General features: G+C 41.7%; 2 protein-coding genes across 7 annotated transcripts; one reads left to right on the top strand and one right to left on the bottom strand.

The window, feature by feature from the left end:
- Nucleotides 1-1,775: 1,775 nt before the first annotated feature.
- tbpl1 (TBP-like 1) lies at nt 1,776-8,510 on the top strand. 5 transcript variants are annotated; one of them, XM_053445170.1, is made up of 8 exons: nt 1,776-1,861; nt 2,450-2,583; nt 3,283-3,532; nt 3,686-3,768; nt 4,351-4,414; nt 5,103-5,206; nt 6,263-6,357; nt 6,655-8,510. In XM_053445170.1, the coding sequence occupies exons 3-8, from the start codon at nt 3,344-3,346 to the stop codon at nt 6,735-6,737; spliced, it is 618 nt and encodes a 205-aa protein (XP_053301145.1). In that variant the 5' UTR covers nt 1,776-1,861; nt 2,450-2,583; nt 3,283-3,343; the 3' UTR covers nt 6,738-8,510. The 5 variants fall into 5 exon arrangements, with proteins under 5 accessions (XP_053301145.1, XP_053301142.1, XP_053301143.1 ...); XM_053445167.1 differs by having other exon boundaries at nt 1,796-1,890; XM_053445168.1 differs by having other exon boundaries at nt 1,842-1,932.
- slc2a12 (solute carrier family 2 member 12) lies at nt 8,268-19,818 on the bottom strand. 2 transcript variants are annotated; one of them, XM_053445164.1, is made up of 6 exons: nt 19,715-19,818; nt 17,777-17,894; nt 11,829-13,121; nt 11,027-11,149; nt 9,752-9,884; nt 8,268-9,666 (listed from the first exon to the last, which is right to left on the bottom strand). In XM_053445164.1, the coding sequence occupies exons 2-6, from the start codon at nt 17,868-17,870 to the stop codon at nt 9,573-9,575; spliced, it is 1,737 nt and encodes a 578-aa protein (XP_053301139.1). In that variant the 5' UTR covers nt 17,871-17,894; nt 19,715-19,818; the 3' UTR covers nt 8,268-9,572. The 2 variants fall into 2 exon arrangements, with proteins under 2 accessions (XP_053301139.1, XP_053301140.1); XM_053445165.1 differs by lacking the exon at nt 19,715-19,818 and adding an exon at nt 18,432-18,886.
- Nucleotides 19,819-20,133: the final 315 nt, after the last annotated feature.

Raw genomic sequence — 20,133 nt, 5'->3', positions numbered from 1 at the left:
TCTGAACAAGGCTCTTGTGCCGGATGGATGTGTATTACAAGTCTATATTTCTCCCAGGAGGATTAAATGAGAGGAGGAACGAGATAATATGGTAACCAGGGGAGGAAGAACAATAACAACAGGGCTGAATCATAAAGAAGCTATTTTTCTGTTTTGCTTGGACGGGGGCCAGGAGGGAGAAGTGTTTGCAGCGGCCTCGACAGAAGAGCTGGTTTACAATGCGCAAATATATATAAGCAAGAAATAAGTCACTGATGTTACATGCACAGAGAAGTGTGTGCGTGCGTAGACTTATACACATCCAAAGCTGTGTTTAGTTTACACAACTTTATCTCATAAAGATTGAATGTCATTCTTATCAGTGACATGCAGCGTTGTGAAAATCCACATAGAGCAGAACAAATCAGAATCAACTCAAAAACATGACAAACGGACATAAAGCTTTGATCACTCCATCTAAAGGTCACAATCTTCACAGGACGTGGCCGCGACACCTCAGGGCAGCGCTCATTCACTGAATTCATTCATGAGCCACGGTAACGGCTGCAAATTCTCTCATTGATAACACAAACATTCCCCGGCCGCCTCCAAACTTTACTCCTCTCTTCTCTTTGTAAGCCCGTCCAGAATTCCCAGCGGAGCGCTTACTGACCAGATGTGCTCGTTTTCCTTGGAGATGTTACAAATCCAGATAGCGTAGATGTCAATACACCGTAAACATTGAAAGAAGTCACACATTGTTGTCTAGAAATGGTGTTAATATAAGCCTGTTAAGTGTAATATTGGCAGGCAGAGACGACGGCAAAGAAAAATTTGTGGACAACAGGGTTTGGTTAAATGTCAACGAACACTTTAACCCTCCCTTGGACTTTAGTTTTTAACAACTCATAGTTTATTGTTAACATTGAGTTAAAAGCCTGTTCAAATAATGTTGAACATTTTACTTCCACCTTGACTTCCCCAATTGTTCACATGGCAGCACAGGATACTAAGCCTTACTTGTTGTTGTGCAAGGCCTTCTGGGTAGGCAACTTCATCATGTATCAATCATGTTCTGGATCACCTTGTATATAAGATTAAGTAAATTGAAGACTAATCAAATAGAAAAAATGTACAGTAAACCCCATAACTAGTGGTGAGATGAGACTCCATAAGTATCCAGCCCTACAGTGGATACTGGGAATTTATGGTTACTTTTACCACCTGATTTAATACCTTTATGGATTTAATGCAGTTAATTGAATGTTGTCATATTGAGAGAAGGGAAACTTTACCTCCCCTTCAGTTTAAGTCCTGCATTGATACAATTTGTCTAAAATGCATTTAGAAATAGTTCTAACAAGCCACATTGAACGTTTACATAAGAACTGTTCTTCCATGTGGGTTTTGGCCGGCACAAGATTTTATTTTTTTTGATTTGGCGAGAGTCCAAAATACGGCAATCTTTACAAGCATTTAATCGTTGCTATCTCTAAGCTGTAACGGATTCATTGCAGGATAATACTTTATCATGAAATCATTGGACATGTATTGCTTTATTTATATTTTTTACAAATCTCTGATGTATTCTCAAAACATCTTAAATCCTGCATCTTTTGGCTGATGTGTTTTTTGTTTTCTATACTCTATATGTATCACGATATGACGCTATCTGTAGTTTATGTATGTGTTGTTGTTGTTCTCTTGTGTTGCATCCATCTGAGCAGCGCACGTGTTCTGATATATTCTGTTCGCGTAGTTGTATTTTGAAAGTTGTGCCCGGAAGTTGTCGTCAGCCTGAAGTTCACCAGGTCACCCGGCTTTATTTTGAAAGCTGAAAGCGGAAGTTCGCCGGCTGTGAGCTCTGTGTGAGGAGGAAGAGGTTTGTCTACAAAGATTCACCGTTAACTGGTTAGTTTTTTTGTTTTGGTTTCACTACGATGAGCTGAAGAGGTAGCGAACCCTGTAGAGATAACATTTCACACGCACACACCCGGGGAAACACGCACGACCAGCGGGCAACAGCGGAACTAGCTCGCCCTCGGTGCGACGGTAGACTGCTAGCCTGCTAAGCTAGCGAAGCTAACAACTTTTCGTTCATTATTGCTGGGGCACTTTTCTTTGTTGCTAGCTAGCGGGTAGCCTGTCTTCACAACAGCAGCAGTGTTGTGTCGTTGTTTATTGGTTGTTCCCCTCGCAGCCGCTTGTTGTCCCCGAATCGGACACAAACACAGAAAGGAAGTTGACTGTGTTGTGCTAAATGAGTTTGTGGTAAATGACTCGCAGACGCCGGGCAACGTTAGCTAGCATCATTTCCCCAAACACATACATCAGATGCGTTGCTAAGCAGTACAGCACAGCCCCAGGAGTGGCTAACATATCCAATAATGTAAAGACTTGCATTATAGAGGGTTATATAAAAGGTGTTTCTGTGAAATGTTTGAAGCAATTGCTCGTATGTGTCTTTCAGATGCACGCGTGATCCGTGTTTTGAGCCACACTTCCCGAAACCTCCAGTAAAGGAGAGCCACAGAGGTGGAGAGCCAGATCAGCTGGTGCTGCAAGACCCGTCCCAGAGTTTGTATACTTTGATGCAGGTTTACTGTAAGTACAGCTGCTCTCACACAGGGACTGTATCTGTGTGCTGTGCATGTGCAATTCCTTCTTCAAAGGATTTTTTTATATGATAAATATATTATTAAAATAGGTACTGGGCTACATTAGAGCGGCTGCTGATAGACTGACTAGGTCCCCCAGGTCTTATCACACTCATCTGATCGTCCTTACATTGGCTTCCCATCAAATTCACATGACATTTTAAGTTACATGTTTTCCCACATAGAGCTCCACATGGTCAGGCCCCTGCTTCATCCATACAATCAGAGAATGTCACTCAGGTCCTTTGACCAGGGCTTACTGGTTGTCCCAAGTACCCGATAAAAAAACAATGTTATCATGCTTTCAAAGTTTCTGGCCTAAACACTGTTTCACTGTTATTGCATGTGTTTATTGTGCATTACTAAATTCTGGTGTTATTTACATTAAATAAAATGTATTTAGCGATCAACCCACCGACTTTCTGGTTGGACAAACAACCAGAGCCACCTATTTAATTCATGTAGAGCACGTTGTGACTTTGGTGCTATATTTAATAAACTATACCCATTACTAACTTAATCGCTTATGTATTCACAGTGAGTGTTTAAAAATACTGATTTGAAAAAAGTTTGTCTAAAGCTGTCAAGTTGATTCTTTTTAAATCCCTAAAATTCTAATCAAGCATGGGCCCTTTCCTTTTTACAGCCAGTCTTGTCTCCCTGTCCGACCGTCCATGAAATGGTGGTTATGGTGGTGTTGCTGATGGATGCATGAGGAGAAAGCCCCCTATGGTATCTTGGCTGCACCACACAACTTCCACATGGATTCCGGCAATGATGACGCACTTGATATCATTATCACTAATGTGGTGGCGACCTTCAAGACCAGGTGTCACCTCAACTTACGCACCATTGCCTTAGAGGGAGTCAATGTCATCTATAAGCCAGAATGTGGGGTAAGGAAGCTGAATGCTGCAGTGGAGAGATTGTTCCTGTAAAAAAAACTAGAGAAATGTAATATATTTCAATGTTTACAACTGCACTGTATTATCAAATATTTTTTGCTCAGCTTTATAATCGAAAAATGTACCCTGTCTTACTATTTTCAGAAAGTCCTGATGAAGCTTCGTAAGCCCAAGATAACAGCCTCGATTTGGTCGTCAGGGAAATGCATCTGCACTGGAGCAACAAGGTAACACCTACCACAGAAAATGCAATGGTTGCCAGAGGTTTGCCAATTCTCTCTGACCTGAGAAGTGTTGGCCATGGCTCTCTTGACTTGTATTGTTGGTGCAGTTAACAGCTGTATTGGCACAGGAGTTAGAGTAGTCGCTCAAATGTCCAGTCCTTCCTTGGACACGATACTGAATCTCAACTCAGCACTGTAGGAATGTGTACTTGAATTTATGCCACACAGCACTTTGAGTTAGTGATGAGACAGGAGAAGTACTTAATAAATACAATCTATTTACCATTTAATGTTGACTGAATTGACTCATAAGATCCCCAATCAACTGCCAATAATGCAATGACACTATCATTCGCCTTAACATAGATGCAGTGCTGATATTAGAGCCAGTGATTACATCTACTGTAAATCAGCCACTCCATATTAGCGCAGTCATGGTTTTGTTTGCCAATGTGCTGAACCGAAAAATATTCTAAATGTTGCAACTTGCTGTTTGTTTGTTTCATTTCTTGCTTGTTGAACTATATACATTATGTTTACAATTCTGAATGTTGATTCTCACTCCTGTTCTCCTCTTTCGGTCAGTGAGGATGATGCGAAACGTGGTGCTCGCAGGTTAGCGCGCTGTATCCAGAAACTAGGCTTCAAGGTGAGGATGATCACATCGCTCTTTGTTAACGGCATTAAAATAGTTCTAACGTTTATATATGTGCAGAAGCATCAATACGATGCTAACTAGACAATTATTTTAACTTATTAAAGCTGATACAGAGTTTATTAAAATCACTTTTGAGGTATTGCAGTGCAAGAGTTAAATGGCAACAGTCTGAAAGAATAATTGTGAATATATTTATAATTGTTTATTAAAATTCACAAAAATCTAAACAAGTACCACAATCTGTTATTAAGGATATACATTACATTGATTTCTAAATATTTATTTACATTAGGATTTTCGAGATCAGCAGTTTTACGAGGGAATCACTGATATATATATATATATTTTTATGAAGAACAAAATCCCATTTTAGCTTCATTGAACTCTGTAAAGCTCTTTGTTTTGTTTAAACTCTCATTTGCTTAAATCCAGTCAAGTCTCATGACTCGCTGTTTAGAAAACAAGCTTGTGACCAAGGCAACCTACAGCTTGCTCTACAATGCAAACGGCTGCTCTCTGAGATTTGCATTTGCTTTAGTTGAAGCTTTATTCAGTAATTCACTTCTTAAGGCTAATCTTAAGAAATCTTGAAGAATGATAGAAAAGATCCTTTTTTCATTTTAAGGCTATAAAGTGTGTATCCATATTGAGTGTCACAGTGTGTGTTTTGTGTGTTCAGGTGAGGTTTTCGGCCTTCAAAGTCGTGAACGTGCTGGCAGTTTGCTCCATGCCCTTTTCAGTCCAGCTCATAGACTTTACGAAGAACAACCGCCCCATTGCCAGGTAATACAGTCCCTTCACATCACCACCACCCTTATATGATAGAAATCAAAGTAGTCACTATTATCTTCATCAACATTTTTATTCTTATTATCCTGATGTTTAAGTGCTAAGAAATCTTAAAATTGAATTTAATGCACTGCGATATCAGTTCAGAATCTCCTGTGCGTCTTGAATTATAATTCAATAAAGTCAAAGAACCCGCTCACTTTCATAATTAACCTTCTTTGTCATTAATTTCAGACACCCTCAGGCGTACAGGTCTACTAGTGCTTCCATATTGGCTTGTATAGGTTGACCTCTAGTGGTGAGAGCAGGAAGCCAGATCCCAGCCAAACAGCTGTCAACTCGTTTAAGTCCAGTTATCTTTATTTACTCTCTGCTTTTCACAGCAGAGCCGTGTCAGAGGCGCGTTGGAAACTCACAGTAGAACAGGCAGTGTTGTAGGAGGAACAGGTCTCTGTCATGTGAGGGAAACATCGCTGTACCTCAGCCTTGCACTTTAATTTTACATTATAAAATCTCTTTTGAGCAAACTAATGTCTGATACATCAAATCACATTTTAGATATGAATTACAATGTATTATAACTCCCTACTGTACCATAATTTATCTAAGTTGTACGTTTTTCCACGTCATGCAGGGTTTTTCTGCATTATGTTGGGTCACTGAGAAATTTCCTCCTGCTTTGAGTGTAGTGAATGGAAAGATTCACTACACTCAAAGGTTCAGGTTGAGGGCGAGCAGCTCAGCAGGACTAGTTACCTGCTTTCTCTCCACTGGATGGAAAGCTCCCCACCCCTCCATACCAGCAGTTTTTGCTTAATCCTGCTAATAAACATATGAACGAGATGAAAACATAACCTCCATGGCGGAGATAATAATAATAATAATAAGGATGATGAAAAGCCCTGATCAACACACTAGTGTAAAAAAAACACATATTCACTTGTTTATATGACAACAGATTGAATACTGATATGTGACATGTTGTAACCAGAGTTTTCGATGTCTTTGCTTTACTCATCCATGTTTGTGTGTGTGTTTTTTGTGCGTTAGTTATGAACCAGAGCTCCATCCAGCTGCCACATACAGGATCAAACATATCAAGGCTACTATTCAAGTGTTCTCCACTGGCAGCATCACAGTTACAGGTATGACACACAGCTGGAGGGCTCACTGGCTTAAAGGATTGATGTCATGTAGTTGTAGCTTTTACAGTCTGCTACGCCCCGAACAGCACTTTGTAAATAACTTAATCCCTCGTGGAATTTTGCCCTAGAGTGAAATAGTTTACTAGTCATAACATAACCCATGGCAGTTCTGTTGTTGAGGTTTCTTCCTCTACTGGGAAGACCTCTGTGGCTCTTTTTTCTTTATGTGACTTTTCTGCTTTTTAATGTGCTCAAAACCTGTTCTTATACACACCCTACCCCCTATCCCCACCCCAGGACCAAATGTGCAGAATGTGGCCACGGCTGTGGAGGAAGTCTACCCACTACTGTTTGAGTGTAAGAAGCCCCTCCGCAAATAAAGGAATTGCATGCCCAACAAGACGGGAGACGTAAGTGAAAGAGAAGACAAGACCGAGGAAGCACCGTATCTGTGGAGATTATTTCCTTGATTTTTATGACTACACGGCAACAGCCCATCCACAAATGTCTTAAACATAACCGACGGGTCATATTGAATTACCCGGAACCTCAGCAGCCCCACTTGAAATCTTAAACTCTCACAAAAATGTCAGTAGTGTTGTGGATTCTGTGGCTTTTGTGCTTTTTAACAGTCGACATGCAAATGTCTTCCAATCCAGAGACTGCTCGTCTCCTCTAAAGCGGACTCGCACTGGAGGGTGGTGGAAGTGTTTTGCTCTCGCTCTTTACTTGCTCTGGGTTCTTCTGCATGGACACAGAAAGACCAACTTTTCTAAATGCTTTAGTCTCAACTCTTACCCTATACACAGCAAGATGTGTCGTCCAATTTAATGCTTTTTCAGGAAGAATCCCGTCCGCAATTTATTTGAAGAGGTGTTAACACTAATACAGGACATCACTGTATTATGCACGTTAATGCATGAAGAGAAAACGGCAGTTATCACCACGGACTGATGGTGGGGGGGATGTCCTTTTTAAAGCTGCATAATTCTTCTCTAAATGTGTTTTCATCTCTGATTTTAATTGTTGCACACTTCCTGATTTTCTTACGTCGTCAGTTCCCTATTAATGCGTTCTTACTTCACAACTGTGGCGTTGGATCACATTGCACACACATGTCGATATTTTAATTTCCTGTCATTTTTAATATTTAACTGTTCTTTTAAGATTAGGTTTGGACAATGTACAGAATAAGATTGATGTCCTAAGTGTTGGAAGTTGTGAACAGTTTTTTAAAGGGTTTCGAATATTTTGTTATGGAGCCGTAGACCTGCTCTCGCTGAACACAACTTGGGAGTGGTTACCGAGGAATAAAGTGGCACCGAGAAAAAAAACTTCCAAAAAAAGCTATGGAAATTGTCCAGAATGGTTCAGGACACAGGTCAACATGGAAAGTCATCGTGAAAAAATCTTTTTAATGTGATGGCGTCTGCTCTGGTCTGTCATACAAAGCTCTACAGCAGTTAGAAATGTCATCCGTCTGGTTTAAAAACTGCAACATTGTGTCTGATTGCTAACAGTGTTTTAAAGAGGATGTGTTTATCATGCTGATGCCAAACCTTCCATAGTATATCCTCCTTCTAAATGACCGTGAAACGAAATTCTTCTCAGTGGAAACTACAGTCGTTGTTGTAACATGGCTGCCGACACTTGTGCTGACATCCATCGAGGTAACATGCGTGTATATATATAATAATGCGAGTGATGAGAGAGATGTTGTGAAATATCTTCGACATGTTGTTTGAAATATGTGGGATGGTGTCTTTTTGAACCAGTGTCAACTGAGGATTTGTGACACTTGTTCAGAGTTTTGTATTTTGTATAAATTAATAAAGGTTAATAAAAAAAAGAAATCTCTCCTAAGTCCTTAAATCATTATTTTTCCTTATTAGAGGTTGTATTCACCAGTCTCAACAGAATACTCTTTAATATGTTTTTTCAATGTGACAGACTTAAATACATCTCTACATTCAGAAGTACAGATTAAAATGTGCATTATTCTTTTCTCGCTGCAAGACTTGGTGATTAACTAAGTTTCCTTTTGGCATCAATGACAAAAGTAAAAAAAAACTCGTACCACAACACAACAGAATAAATTATTTAACCTGATGGTTTCATTGCATTTTCTAGTTTGTGAGGATTCAACAGTAAACCAGTGGAGCCTGTTGTGTTCATTCATTATCACTATCTTGTTCCCATGAAATGTAAATGAGACACATAGCTTGTCCTGAGACTAACATGCACTTCTCACACACACACACACACACACACACACTTCTGTCATTTCAGGTCACTATACATCCTGGTACATACATGGTGTGACTGGTTTGAGCCTAAGGTGGAAAATCCCTTTCTGCATTCAAGTACATTCAAATGGAATAGAGAATAGAAAAAATCATTTTAGATAATCTCACATTCAATCCCTTCAGCTTACTTTTTATTATTAAGATAATGCCATTGGCAATTTTGTAATTATTTCATAAAATCCCATGTGCAAATGTATCTCTTGATTCTCAACAAGCAAACTTGAACCCTGAACTACTTTTCCATTATTTAATTCCCTACTGTACTGTTTCTGTAATTTACTCCATCATTAATGTTCCTTATCTGAAGCTACTACCTGTATATGACCTTACAGTTCTTTTCAGACTTGAAGTTTGGAAAATGCCCAGAAAATTGGGTCTAGACATTCTCTGGTGTTTTCTACATAGGAAGAACGTAGAAGGATTTAATCTTGCGTCAGGTCAACAGGAAACTGTCCGGAACAATCAGGCGAGGGCTGGCGTCTCGGTAGAACATGCAGGAGGCGGGACGTGATGTAGAAATTCAAATAGAGAAATCACATGTTTTTATTTACAGCACATCTACACCTGCTTCAGTTTTATTGTCTAAAAGCTCTAAAATCTTTTCTTTCCTAGTTGACACTGGCGTCTTCTACATGTATGGCACTTCTTTTTCATCCTGAGATATTTGGATTCTTCCAGTTTTGCATCTCTTGCAGATTGTCCGGACAGTTTCCTGCTGTATTCTCACGTCGGATCTCTGACACTTTCCAGACATTTAACTGAAAAGTTCCGGAGCAACAGACTCGTACACCCCATCTGGAAAATGTCTGGAAAATGTCCGGAGTGCAGTGCATGTCTGAACAGCTCTACTTAAGTGTTTGTTTTCCTTGAAGCTTCAGCTCGACTGAGGTCCACAGTTGGTAAAAGGTCTCAGTTGTTCGATGGCACCTCTGGCGTCGTGGTGCCGCTGATCAGACTCTCCTTAGGCTGGACCTGCTGAAAGAGGTTCACCTGGAATGGCTTCCTGACAAGGCAGAGGGAGGAGAGCGAGATAAGATAAACTTAGTTCACGAAAACGACAACGAGGTCACGTGAAAGCTGATGCTCACTTCTTGGCCAGTTCCTTAGATATCTCCTCCAGAGTGCGACCTTTGGTTTCAGGCACGCAGAGAATGACAAACACCAGGAGAACAAAGCTCATGGCGGAGTAGAGGAACATCACATTGGGAACACCGATCTTTTCTGGAAAAAATAGAAACAAATAACAGTGAACGTCTTTTTGCTCATAATCTCATATGTGAAAACAAATATATGTGTGTTTCGCTTGCTACAACCTACTTTTTTGTGACACACAAGACAAAGAAATAAGACGAATATGACTAGTAAACGTTCATCTTCGCTCTCTGGGGCTGAAAAACCTTCAAATATCCCATGTTTCAACAGTGACAAACTTTTTAAACCACAAATCCCACAGTGTTATGACTCATTGTCAGATCCACAGTGTGACTGATGTGACTAATCAACCAGGAGCAGGAACATTTTCAGGAGGTTCACCCTTGACAACAGAGCATTTTACTGACAGTTGTCATACATGTGATTAGTACGTTCAACTTTTGTTTCACAGGTATTTGCCTGACCTGGATGAAAGATGAAAATACAAAAAAAAAAATCTGTTGAATGGTTCAAATTTCTACTCATCTGAAATTACCCCAAGGCAGAAACACTGGGCATTCAATTGGAAAAAAATAATGACAGCTCTAACACAATTAAATAAATTATAAAGAATAGTACTTAGTAGAGACCTCTCCTAATGAAACCACATTTCATAAGTTTGTATCAGATTCATATAAGGTCACTGTAACGTAATCACTTTATCTGGAATCTGAGTCCAAGTGAGGCAAGTATTTTACATTCAAGAGGCCAAAAAAACATTTGTGTCCTTCAACCTTCAACCATCCAATAATATACTAAATTAATCATTGAATCCAAGTGAACTGCAGCAGATTGAAACACATTCCCTAACACAGACACTCTGTGAGGCCATTTTGACCTTTAACCTTTTACCTTTTGCTACCAAAATTATAGTTATTCATTGCGTCGAAGTGAATGTTTGTGCCAAATGTCAAAGGATTCCTGGAAGGAGTTTTAAATATATAACCGTCACAAAGCAAAACAAATGGGCTTTTGAGGTCATTGTGACCGTTGACCGTTAACCACCAAAATCGAATAGGTTCATCCTTAAGTCCAAGTGAATATATCATTTTTTAACCAAATTTAAAGAAATCCCAAAAGGTATTCTTGAGACGCAGAGCAGGAATGGGACGGACGGACGGACAGCCAGTAAACATAATGCCTCCGGCCCTGAGGCATAACAACCCACGTACCAGTGAAGGTGAGGAAGGTCATGGAGATGAGCAGGTTGGTGGCCCAGTTCACTGCGGACACCACGGACACTGCCCTGCCTCTGAGTCCCATCGGAAAGATCTCGCTGAGAACCACATACACCACTGGAAAAGAAATGACATGAACCATTACACCACCATGTGTGCTTTGCTTTGTGTGAGGATTCATAGAGACGGTTTGAAGCTGTGAAGTCGGGTTTCACAGTGAATAATCTGGGGACCTGGAGCTTTGTTATCATTGTGTGACAGCCACTGTTGTGCTTTGTAGTTAGCAACACATGTTAGTGCAAATTCAGCAGACGAATGTTAACATGTAAATAAATGTATGTGGATCATGGCTGGACTTCTACATTATCATCATCCTTATTATTATCTCCGCCAAGGAGGTTATGTTTTCATCTCGTTCATATGTTTATTAGCAGGATTACGCACAAACTGCTGGTATGGAGGGGTGGGGAGTGACCTTTACATTGCACATCAGGACAAGCATTACTTATATAATCAGTAGTATCAGGGTGTGTGTTCAGGTTCTTTACTTTCTTCCCTTCCTTGCCACTTCCCTATAGGTTAGCAACTTGTAATACAAGTTTGCCAAGTTACTAGGTGCATTAAGAAAGCACCTTTCATAGCCCCTGCAGTGTAGTAAGAGCTAATCATGCAAACCTTGTTTCCAACACAAGAGGCCTGAGGGCGTCTAACTCTAATGCGTTGTTTGATACCAATTCCCAGTTTGATATCTGTGTGCGCACTGATAGCAGTGGAAGTAAACCGAATGGGTGCTTACTTGGCCCGAGGCTAATGGAGAAAGCTGCCACATACACCAGCAAACTGATCAGTGATGCCCACTTCAGCATGGGAGACACTTCTACTTCGGTCCTCCCTCCTCTCAGCTCCCCAATCCCATCCTCCTCTCTGTTGGTCCTCTGCGCCTCCTCGCCGCTCCACTGGCCGGGGAGGCTAGTGGAGAAAACCTCAATGTCGTCCTGTGTCGAGGTTCCGTTTAAATCCCACGGGGTGTGTGTGAGGTTTGGTGTCGGGTGGCTTTTACACAGACTGGTGAGGTGGGTGTGGCTTTGCAGCGTCAGGGTGCCGAGCACGGCCAGCGAAATTCCCATCGCAATGGCACCCGCGCACAAAAAGCTCTTGGGTCCCAACCGGTCGACCAGCAGCACAGCGGGGATGGTGGCCACTACTTTGACCACTCCGAACCCTGTGGAGGCCAGGGTGGCTGCAGCGTCACTGTTGAAGCCCACGCTGCGGAGGAGTGGGGAAGCGTAGGAGAGGATGTTGGGCTGACCCGTGACCTGCTGGAGGAAAACTAAAGCCACACCCATTAGCAGCCGGGAACGTAGGTTGGATTTGGAACTGAACAACTCCCAGAAACAGTGTTCTGACTCGGCTTTTAGTCCAACCTGGATGTCTGTGAGCTCCGTCTCTATGTGTTCCTTGAGCCCGCCCCTCATTCGGACCAGCACCGCCCTGGCCTGCTCCACTTTGCCCTGAGTGACCAGGAAGCGCGGACTGCACGGCAGGAAGAGGAGGGCACCTATTTGCAGCAGGGCGGGGGGGATCACTAGTCCAAACGTATACGCCCAGCCATGAGGCAGAGTGGCGAAGGCGTAGCAGCAGCTGAATCCCAGCATGACGCCGACCACCAGCATCAGCTCGTACAGTGTCACCAGCAGACCCCTCCTCTCACTGGGAGAGATCTCTGCGATGTACAGACACGCCGCCGTCCCCGACAGCGCCGTCCCCATGCCGACGATCACCCGGCCCAGTGTGATAGCGACGAGCGAGGGCACGGCGATGACCACGATGGTCCCCGCGACCACCAGGGCGGCGCTCAGCAGCAGGGAGCAGCGGCGGCCGTAGCGATCGAGCACAGGACCTCCGGCCAGGCAGATGAGGAGAGCGCCGAGCAGGTGGGAGCTGACCAGCAGTTCCTGTTCCCGGCAGGAGAGGGAGAGGAGTCCGCGCAGCTGCAGCAGGACCCCGGAGGTCAGGCCCATTTCATAACCCAGCATCAGGCCGCTCAAAGAAGCGGCTCCAGCTGCTACCACCACCAGCCAGCTGCAGCCTGGAGACAGGGACAGAGACACAGGGTCAGAGGACACAATTACAGATCTCACCCTGTATAACCCCAACCAAAGAACAGTCTGGTCCCCCCAGAACCAGTTGGAAGGTTTAACACAACTATGTCGACTTTTGTTGTGTCATATCAGAATTTACATTTGCGTTTGCTTGAAGGGACATTTCTATTTGACAGAACAAACAATGAAGAAAATGTGCATTTATGTTAAATAAAAATAAAAAATTATGATAATTTTCTTTATTATTGTAAAGCTCAATATATTTTTGTTGTATATACGTTTCTTCTTTATTTTGAGTTATATATTATAAACTTAATGTTTAACCTTTATTGGGCAAATTAAGCATCAATAACATTTATTTGTCAAGAGAATTTGAAAATTTGAACAATTACTTCTTTAGATTTTATATATTAGTATCAGAACTCTTTACTCCCTTACATCAATACATGAAGGTTCTGTATTTCTACTAGAGGCACCATAGACAAAGACATGTTTTGCCTTGGCGCCTTAAATTTAACCGCAGGTTTTCGTAATTAGAGGTAAACTTTTAAATCTAATATTTCGTGTAACAATAACACCCGTTACTTTCCAGATCAATCATGTTAACGTGTATGCTGACGTGCGGCTGCCTCTATCCTACGACCTCTCTGGTATGGGGTCAACAAGATGATTCATTGTTCCTTCTGGTCAAACACGTACTGTGGGTTTGTTTACTGCAAGTCGCTTTTTAAAGCAGCTGATAATCAGGGTGAGATAACATGCAGCAGAAAGGGGGTGGGGGGGGGGGGGGGGGGGAGGCCGCACGTGGAATTGGAATCAATCATAGGATCTCATTGGATGAAATGGAAGACTGCCATGTTTGAGCTTGGTGCACCCATGTGTCTTTGGGTTAAAAAGAGTCAAAGAAAAATGGAGTGGACAGGAAAATGGAGGATTTGGCAAATGCCACCAACATGATAGATAGATAGATAGATAGATAGATTACTTTAATCATCTCCGAAGGGAAATTAAGTCGTCATAGCAGCAGGTATATTTGAATACAATAAAATACAATAAAATAAAAAATATTGAGGTAGAAAGAATAAAAAAAACAGGAACACAAGATAAATAGGTAGACAATGTGCAGTGGTGATGCATGATGAAAGACGAGGAACCATGTCAAAGGCCAGATTGCTTAAATAAATAATTATAATATTAACAAATATATATTAAAAGAAGTGTATGGCATAACGTTTGGCAGGAACACAGCTCCCCCCCCCCCAAGTAGGTTTACCCCCCTCAACCATGAAGCTGTCTTAAAGTGATGACTGTGTGGAATCGGAGGTCAGAAGTTCACAGGAAGAAGGCTAAGGCAATCTTACAAACCATTGTGTGTGTGTGTGTGTGTGTGTGTGTGTGTGTGTGTGTGTGTGTGTGTTCTTGCATGTATCACAGTGAACTAACTAATATTCATTATCATTAGAGTGAGGCAGATAGAGGATGATAACCGCTGAGCTCATCATATAGACGCTGACATGAAAAACTTTCAAGATTATGATGTAAACATACTAAAACACTAAACAGTGATAGACCGAAGATTCAAATACTCGTGTTAAACTGCAATGTGCTGATAACCAAGTTAGGAACTCCTTTTCCTTTTTGTTCTAAATGAATTATTATGTAGCCACACATACACACACGGGAATGTGAGTTAATATTTGTGAAACTACTGATCTCCTGGGATTTACATGCACAGCAGTCTCTAGTGTACTCAGACTGGTGTGAGTCAGGGTGAGCTGATTGCATAAACTCTGTTGTGTACTACTTATGCATTTCTCTCAAATGCGAAAGCACATTAACTGACTAACAGTGAGTCCCCACACACAAATTCTAAATCTGGGATAGATCCCACATTGTACAACCACTGGCTTACAGTTTTTCTCCATTGCTTTGGGTCATTTCACGAAACAGAAATGACATTCTCAAAACAACACGTGCAAACCTCCAAACCACTGGGCACTTGTTCACAACAGATTGGAATATCTCATTCCTCTAATCAAATTGCAATTGTATTAGCACATCCTTGCAATGACAAGTACAATTTCCAACAGCTTGCACAAATTTCAAATGATTTAGCACACCTTTGCAAACGGTTAGGTACAATTGCCTTCAGTTAGCCCAATTACCAATTGAATATATATTGCTGGTGAAAACTGACTGTCGCTTCTCAGTCAAGTGGTTGTTCTCTGCAGAACATGTTGGCATAATTTCATTGTTTACATCATCACCTGCACAATAGTTCACTCCACTGTCAAAATCGTACAGGCACATAATACCATGAAAAACATCATGGTATATACTGTAATAAGGATATCTTGGATCATCGGCTTAATTTTCAGGTGCAACTAGAACTTTAGTAATCAAGGTTGAGTTTCACACATCTGATCACCAGTCACACAGTAAGTTTACAGTTTTTCTCAATTGCTTTGGCTCATTTCACAAAACAGAAATGACATTCTCAGAGCTCTAAGTGCAATTGGCAAAATAGCCCATTTGGTTCAGCACAACTACATAGATCGCCTTCAAAAGGTCATATCTCACTATGCCAAATTTTAGTTTTGATGTGCTTATTGTTTGACAGTATATTGTGCTGTACACATTTTCTGTTACTGTAAGCACGATGTATGGCAATTACTGTAACAATTTCCATGGCAGTATGAGTTCAATAAACATATTTTATGTGAAACCTTGAATTAATCTTTTTTCTGTTTGATACACATAATATTCTGGAAGGAAAACATCTACTGTAACCATTCAGTGACCATTCAAGGACTGAGCCAAGATTGAAATGTGCACATGAGGGATATTTCTATGGTCCACTGCCATACTGACAAAACATCTAAACATTTTGACCTGTAGTGTTTAAACAATGCCAAAGGGACTTTTCATTTTGGGGGCACTGACTATTTGTATGAGAAAAGGATTTAGTTTTGAAACTTGAGTTATCTGTTTTGGGTGAGATATGACCTTTTGAAGGCGATCTATGTAGTTGTGCTGAACCATATGGGCTATTTTGCCATTTGCACTTAGAGCTCTGAGAATGTCATTTCTGTTTCGTGAAATGATCCAAAGCAATGGAGAAAAACTGTAACACAGTACCAAGCATAATGTGTATTTCTCATTAGCAGATCAACATTTATCAACCTTTTACACTCCGCGTTCACTTTAGCGAAGAGAGGTTCTGCACAAATTTAAATTAGTACAAGTAACTGCCAGGGCGAGACACTGGAAAACACAGGGAGAGGTTATATGACCTAAATGCAACATTATGTTGTTTTAAGTCAGTCTGACAAGACAAATATGTCAGAATGTGTGTGTCTGTGTGTGCATTTGTCGATGTGAGAAGGAGAGAAAGGGAGAGAATGGATCACGGAGAAGCTTGATGAATCAATGGTGATTTTCAATAGGACATGACCCAATAAATCATTATGTGGTCCGTGTTGATATTATGTCGGTGACCTCCAACATCCTGACACAAAAAAACTTATATAAACCTGTGAAACATCAAATAGAGGGAGAAAGAGAGCGGAGCAAAAATAAATTGAGTGAATCATCCACTTTGCTTCATAATGAACAGGATTATACAAATTTGGTTGAGATAACATAAGAAAGGCATGATGTGGTGGACAATGTAAATATAATACATATGGCCAAAAGAGATAAGGACACATGTAAAAATATATATTGGTTTCATTATGAAACTGGAGTGAATCCAATGGCCCTTTCTGAGCTGTCTGCTTGTGATCAAATCTCTCTGGACCAATATTACTTCCAGGTCTGAACAGTGCTCCGGCTTTTTCCGGCTCACATTCACACCTACGGGCAATTTAGAGTCTCCACTCAACCTGAGTTGCACGTCTATGACTGTGGGAGAGAAAAGTCCCCTCTGTCAATGGCGTCTGCAAGATGTGAACAGGACAATGTTTTAATGTGAGGTGACATCGTAAACCTAACCATCCGGAAAACACTTCTCCAAGACGGGTTCAAAGTAAGTAATGATTTTACACAGATGACTTGATACTCGGTCAGGAGTCAATGTCACAATGTTGGCTTTGTGCCACCCAGGTCAGAGTGACCAGCACACGACCATAAAAACATTAACAGCTTTGGGTTGGATCATTAATCAAAGCTCGAGAGACTTCAGTTTTTCTGTTTCAGTGGATTGATCTCTCATTCAAACACCTTATCCAAGTGTCAGGAGAAAAGTTTACCGAGTTATATCTGGATAAACTTTGCTGACTAACACTCGTTATGCAGTACATGCAGTCCAAGTTCCAGATGGGGGGGGGGGGGGGGGGGGGGGGGGGGGGGAGTGTACTCAGTAACTTACTGAGATAAATCAAGTTAAGGAGATTGCTGGAACAGACTGAAGATTAGCGTTTGACAAACTTATCTTCAGGTTGATCACGTTTTATAGAAGACCCACTAGTTTAGGGAAGCTCAGTGGTGGAAGCCAAGGGTTACAGAAGCTCTAGTGGGGGTGCCCGTTGAATCCAAATGATAAATCAGAGCCTCCCTCCTCTGACCATTACATTGAGAATACAGTTCTATGTATTCACCTCTGAAAAGTTATTTTCTGTCTGTACGAAATGTACGTGTGTACCTGGGTCTCTGGGTGGAGCCAGCTTCTGGGTCTCAGAGGTGGAGCTGCCTGGCAGGTATGAGGTAATGTTCCTGGTCTCAGTGTCGAGGTCCATTGTCACCCACCACTAACAGTAGGCCTGCAACAGACACACACAGAAAAACTGCAATGAGAAACAAACATTTTGTCATATGAGACCCGAGTTGGATTGAGCATCATTTTCGAAGGAGGACATTTTCCAGTTTTTCAGGGATGTCTACAGTGGAAATCAACATCTTATCTTAATATTATTTTAAATCAAGCACAACATCTTTGCCTGAAAATAGTCCCAAATGGACAAATGTAACATTCAAATGCATTTACCTGTTGACTAGATTCAAATCTGACCACACATTTGATGCCATCTCTCGTTGGACAGCAAACCTCCACTCAATAAGATTATTAAAAAAACAGAAGGATCCCTATAGAACAGGTTTTAGCGCCACCTTGTGCCACATGCTTGGTTAGTACCTCAGAGTACAAGCACATCCTGGGGGCAGGGTGTGCTGTTCAATTTTGGAATCAGACAATCCAGCCTAATTTCTCTCACCCAAGAGTTCACCATTTTTTTTTTGTTGCTTTTTCCATGTGTCAGTTTGTGCAGGAAAAAAAGTGAAAGACAATTAATAGAGCGAACCTCTTGGCAGTCCAGGCTTCACCTTTACCGGGTTGTTGTTTTTAAAATTACACGCCACAGGAAACAGCTACTTGCAAAAGGTGGCCCATAAAACCGACTGATGCCTTTTGGTGGCCCTGGACCTGGACTGCAGACAAGACTCCAAATGAAAGCAGTGTCATAAATACCAGCTCACAAAGGACACTACTTGCAGCTCGTTCTGTGACACTGAGACGTCGAGTGAATTTAGAAATACTTTCGTGTTTGGCGTATTGCCTCCACCACTCCTGATCGTTTGCTTGTTGGTCTGCTGCTTTGTTCGATTGTCAGCAGGATTACGCAAACACCACTGAACAGATTCCCCACGGGCACAGAACCGGACTAAAGGGAGGATCCGGAAATGTTTCGGTCTGGAACATTTTAACCAATTTCCCCAAATGATAATAAATCATGCACCTTTCTTGGAAATCCAGAACATTTATAGATCTATGAGTGTGTGTAATTTTGTGTGCGGATCCAAATAAAAAACTGGTTTATTTGTTTGCTTGTTTTTTCTTTTGGTTAGGAGGATTACGCAAAAACTACTGGACGGATACCCTACAAACTTGGTAGGAGGGAATGGTGTGGGTCGGTGAAGAAGCCATTACATTCTGGTGCGGATCCAGATCATGGGGTGGCTTCAAGAAATAGTTTTCAACACATTTGTTGATTACACCGAATAATCGAGGGATCTTGATTTATAAACAATCAGGTGGAATCAAAAATCCGGATCTTGTGAATTCAAATGTGATTTTAGATTTTCCTTCTTCATTTTTTTTTTTAAATCAACCCGTCATTCTTCCACATTGTTGATTATAATTTCCTAATCTGTGTTCTTTCTGCGAGGCTTGATTAAATGTAATGGTTTTGCCTGTGTGGCCCTGGGGTTCCCTCTCCTGAGAGTCAGTCTAGGTTGTTGCATGTGTTCTGGAGGGCGAACCCCAACAGTCTACCCATTGTCCTGCACCTGTAGTGGCATCTCATTGGTTGTTTCACCACTACAGAGTGGAGGAACTACTTTTTCAGATGTTTCAAAGTCCCCTGCTCAACTTAAAAAGAGTTGCAGGGTGATTTCCTGGAGGCCGAAAACCACAGACCCCCTGAACCGAAGGAGACAAAACACATCGACTTTAAAAGCAAAGGCCACAGCACTGACTTTCAGGTTTGGGCTTGTCCACTACTTTACGTGCAAATGACGCGTGTGTCGCTGTATTAAAAGTCCGGATCACCGTGGAAATAGGAAGCAGGAGAGACTCGGTTCCTACCTGACAGCCCTGCCTTGTTTCTGCTGGAGGCTCAGGCCGGGGTCGGTGGCTCCATTCGGTCGAACTCCTGCTCTGCTCCCGGACTCTGGTGACGCTTGTCTCGGTGCAGACATCCAGCTTGTTTTGGTTAGACTGCAGGCTTAGGCCCCGCCTACGTTTGCTCACACCACCAATAGGAAACGCGCCTTGGCTTTCACTTGTCCCAACACGGAATTCCATTGGTCCAGACCTGCCTGTCTTGTATTACCTGCGGGGAAAGGCATTTATAAAGAAGTAATGAACTCCTGCGAGTTTCTATGTCTTCATTAGGCTCCATTAATAGTTTATTTTGAGCACATGTCAACATTTAGCGTGCTGCTGCAGTGACACCAACACACTGAAGTCAACCGGCATTGGCACACCTGTATCAATAGCGCCGT

Source organism: Pleuronectes platessa, chromosome 17 (assembly GCF_947347685.1).
Source record: "Pleuronectes platessa chromosome 17, fPlePla1.1, whole genome shotgun sequence".
NCBI classification, from domain to species: Eukaryota; Metazoa; Chordata; class Actinopteri; order Pleuronectiformes; family Pleuronectidae; genus Pleuronectes; species Pleuronectes platessa.
Note: the sequence above shows the minus strand (reverse complement) of the source record. Positions and strands in the feature narration are given on the sequence as shown.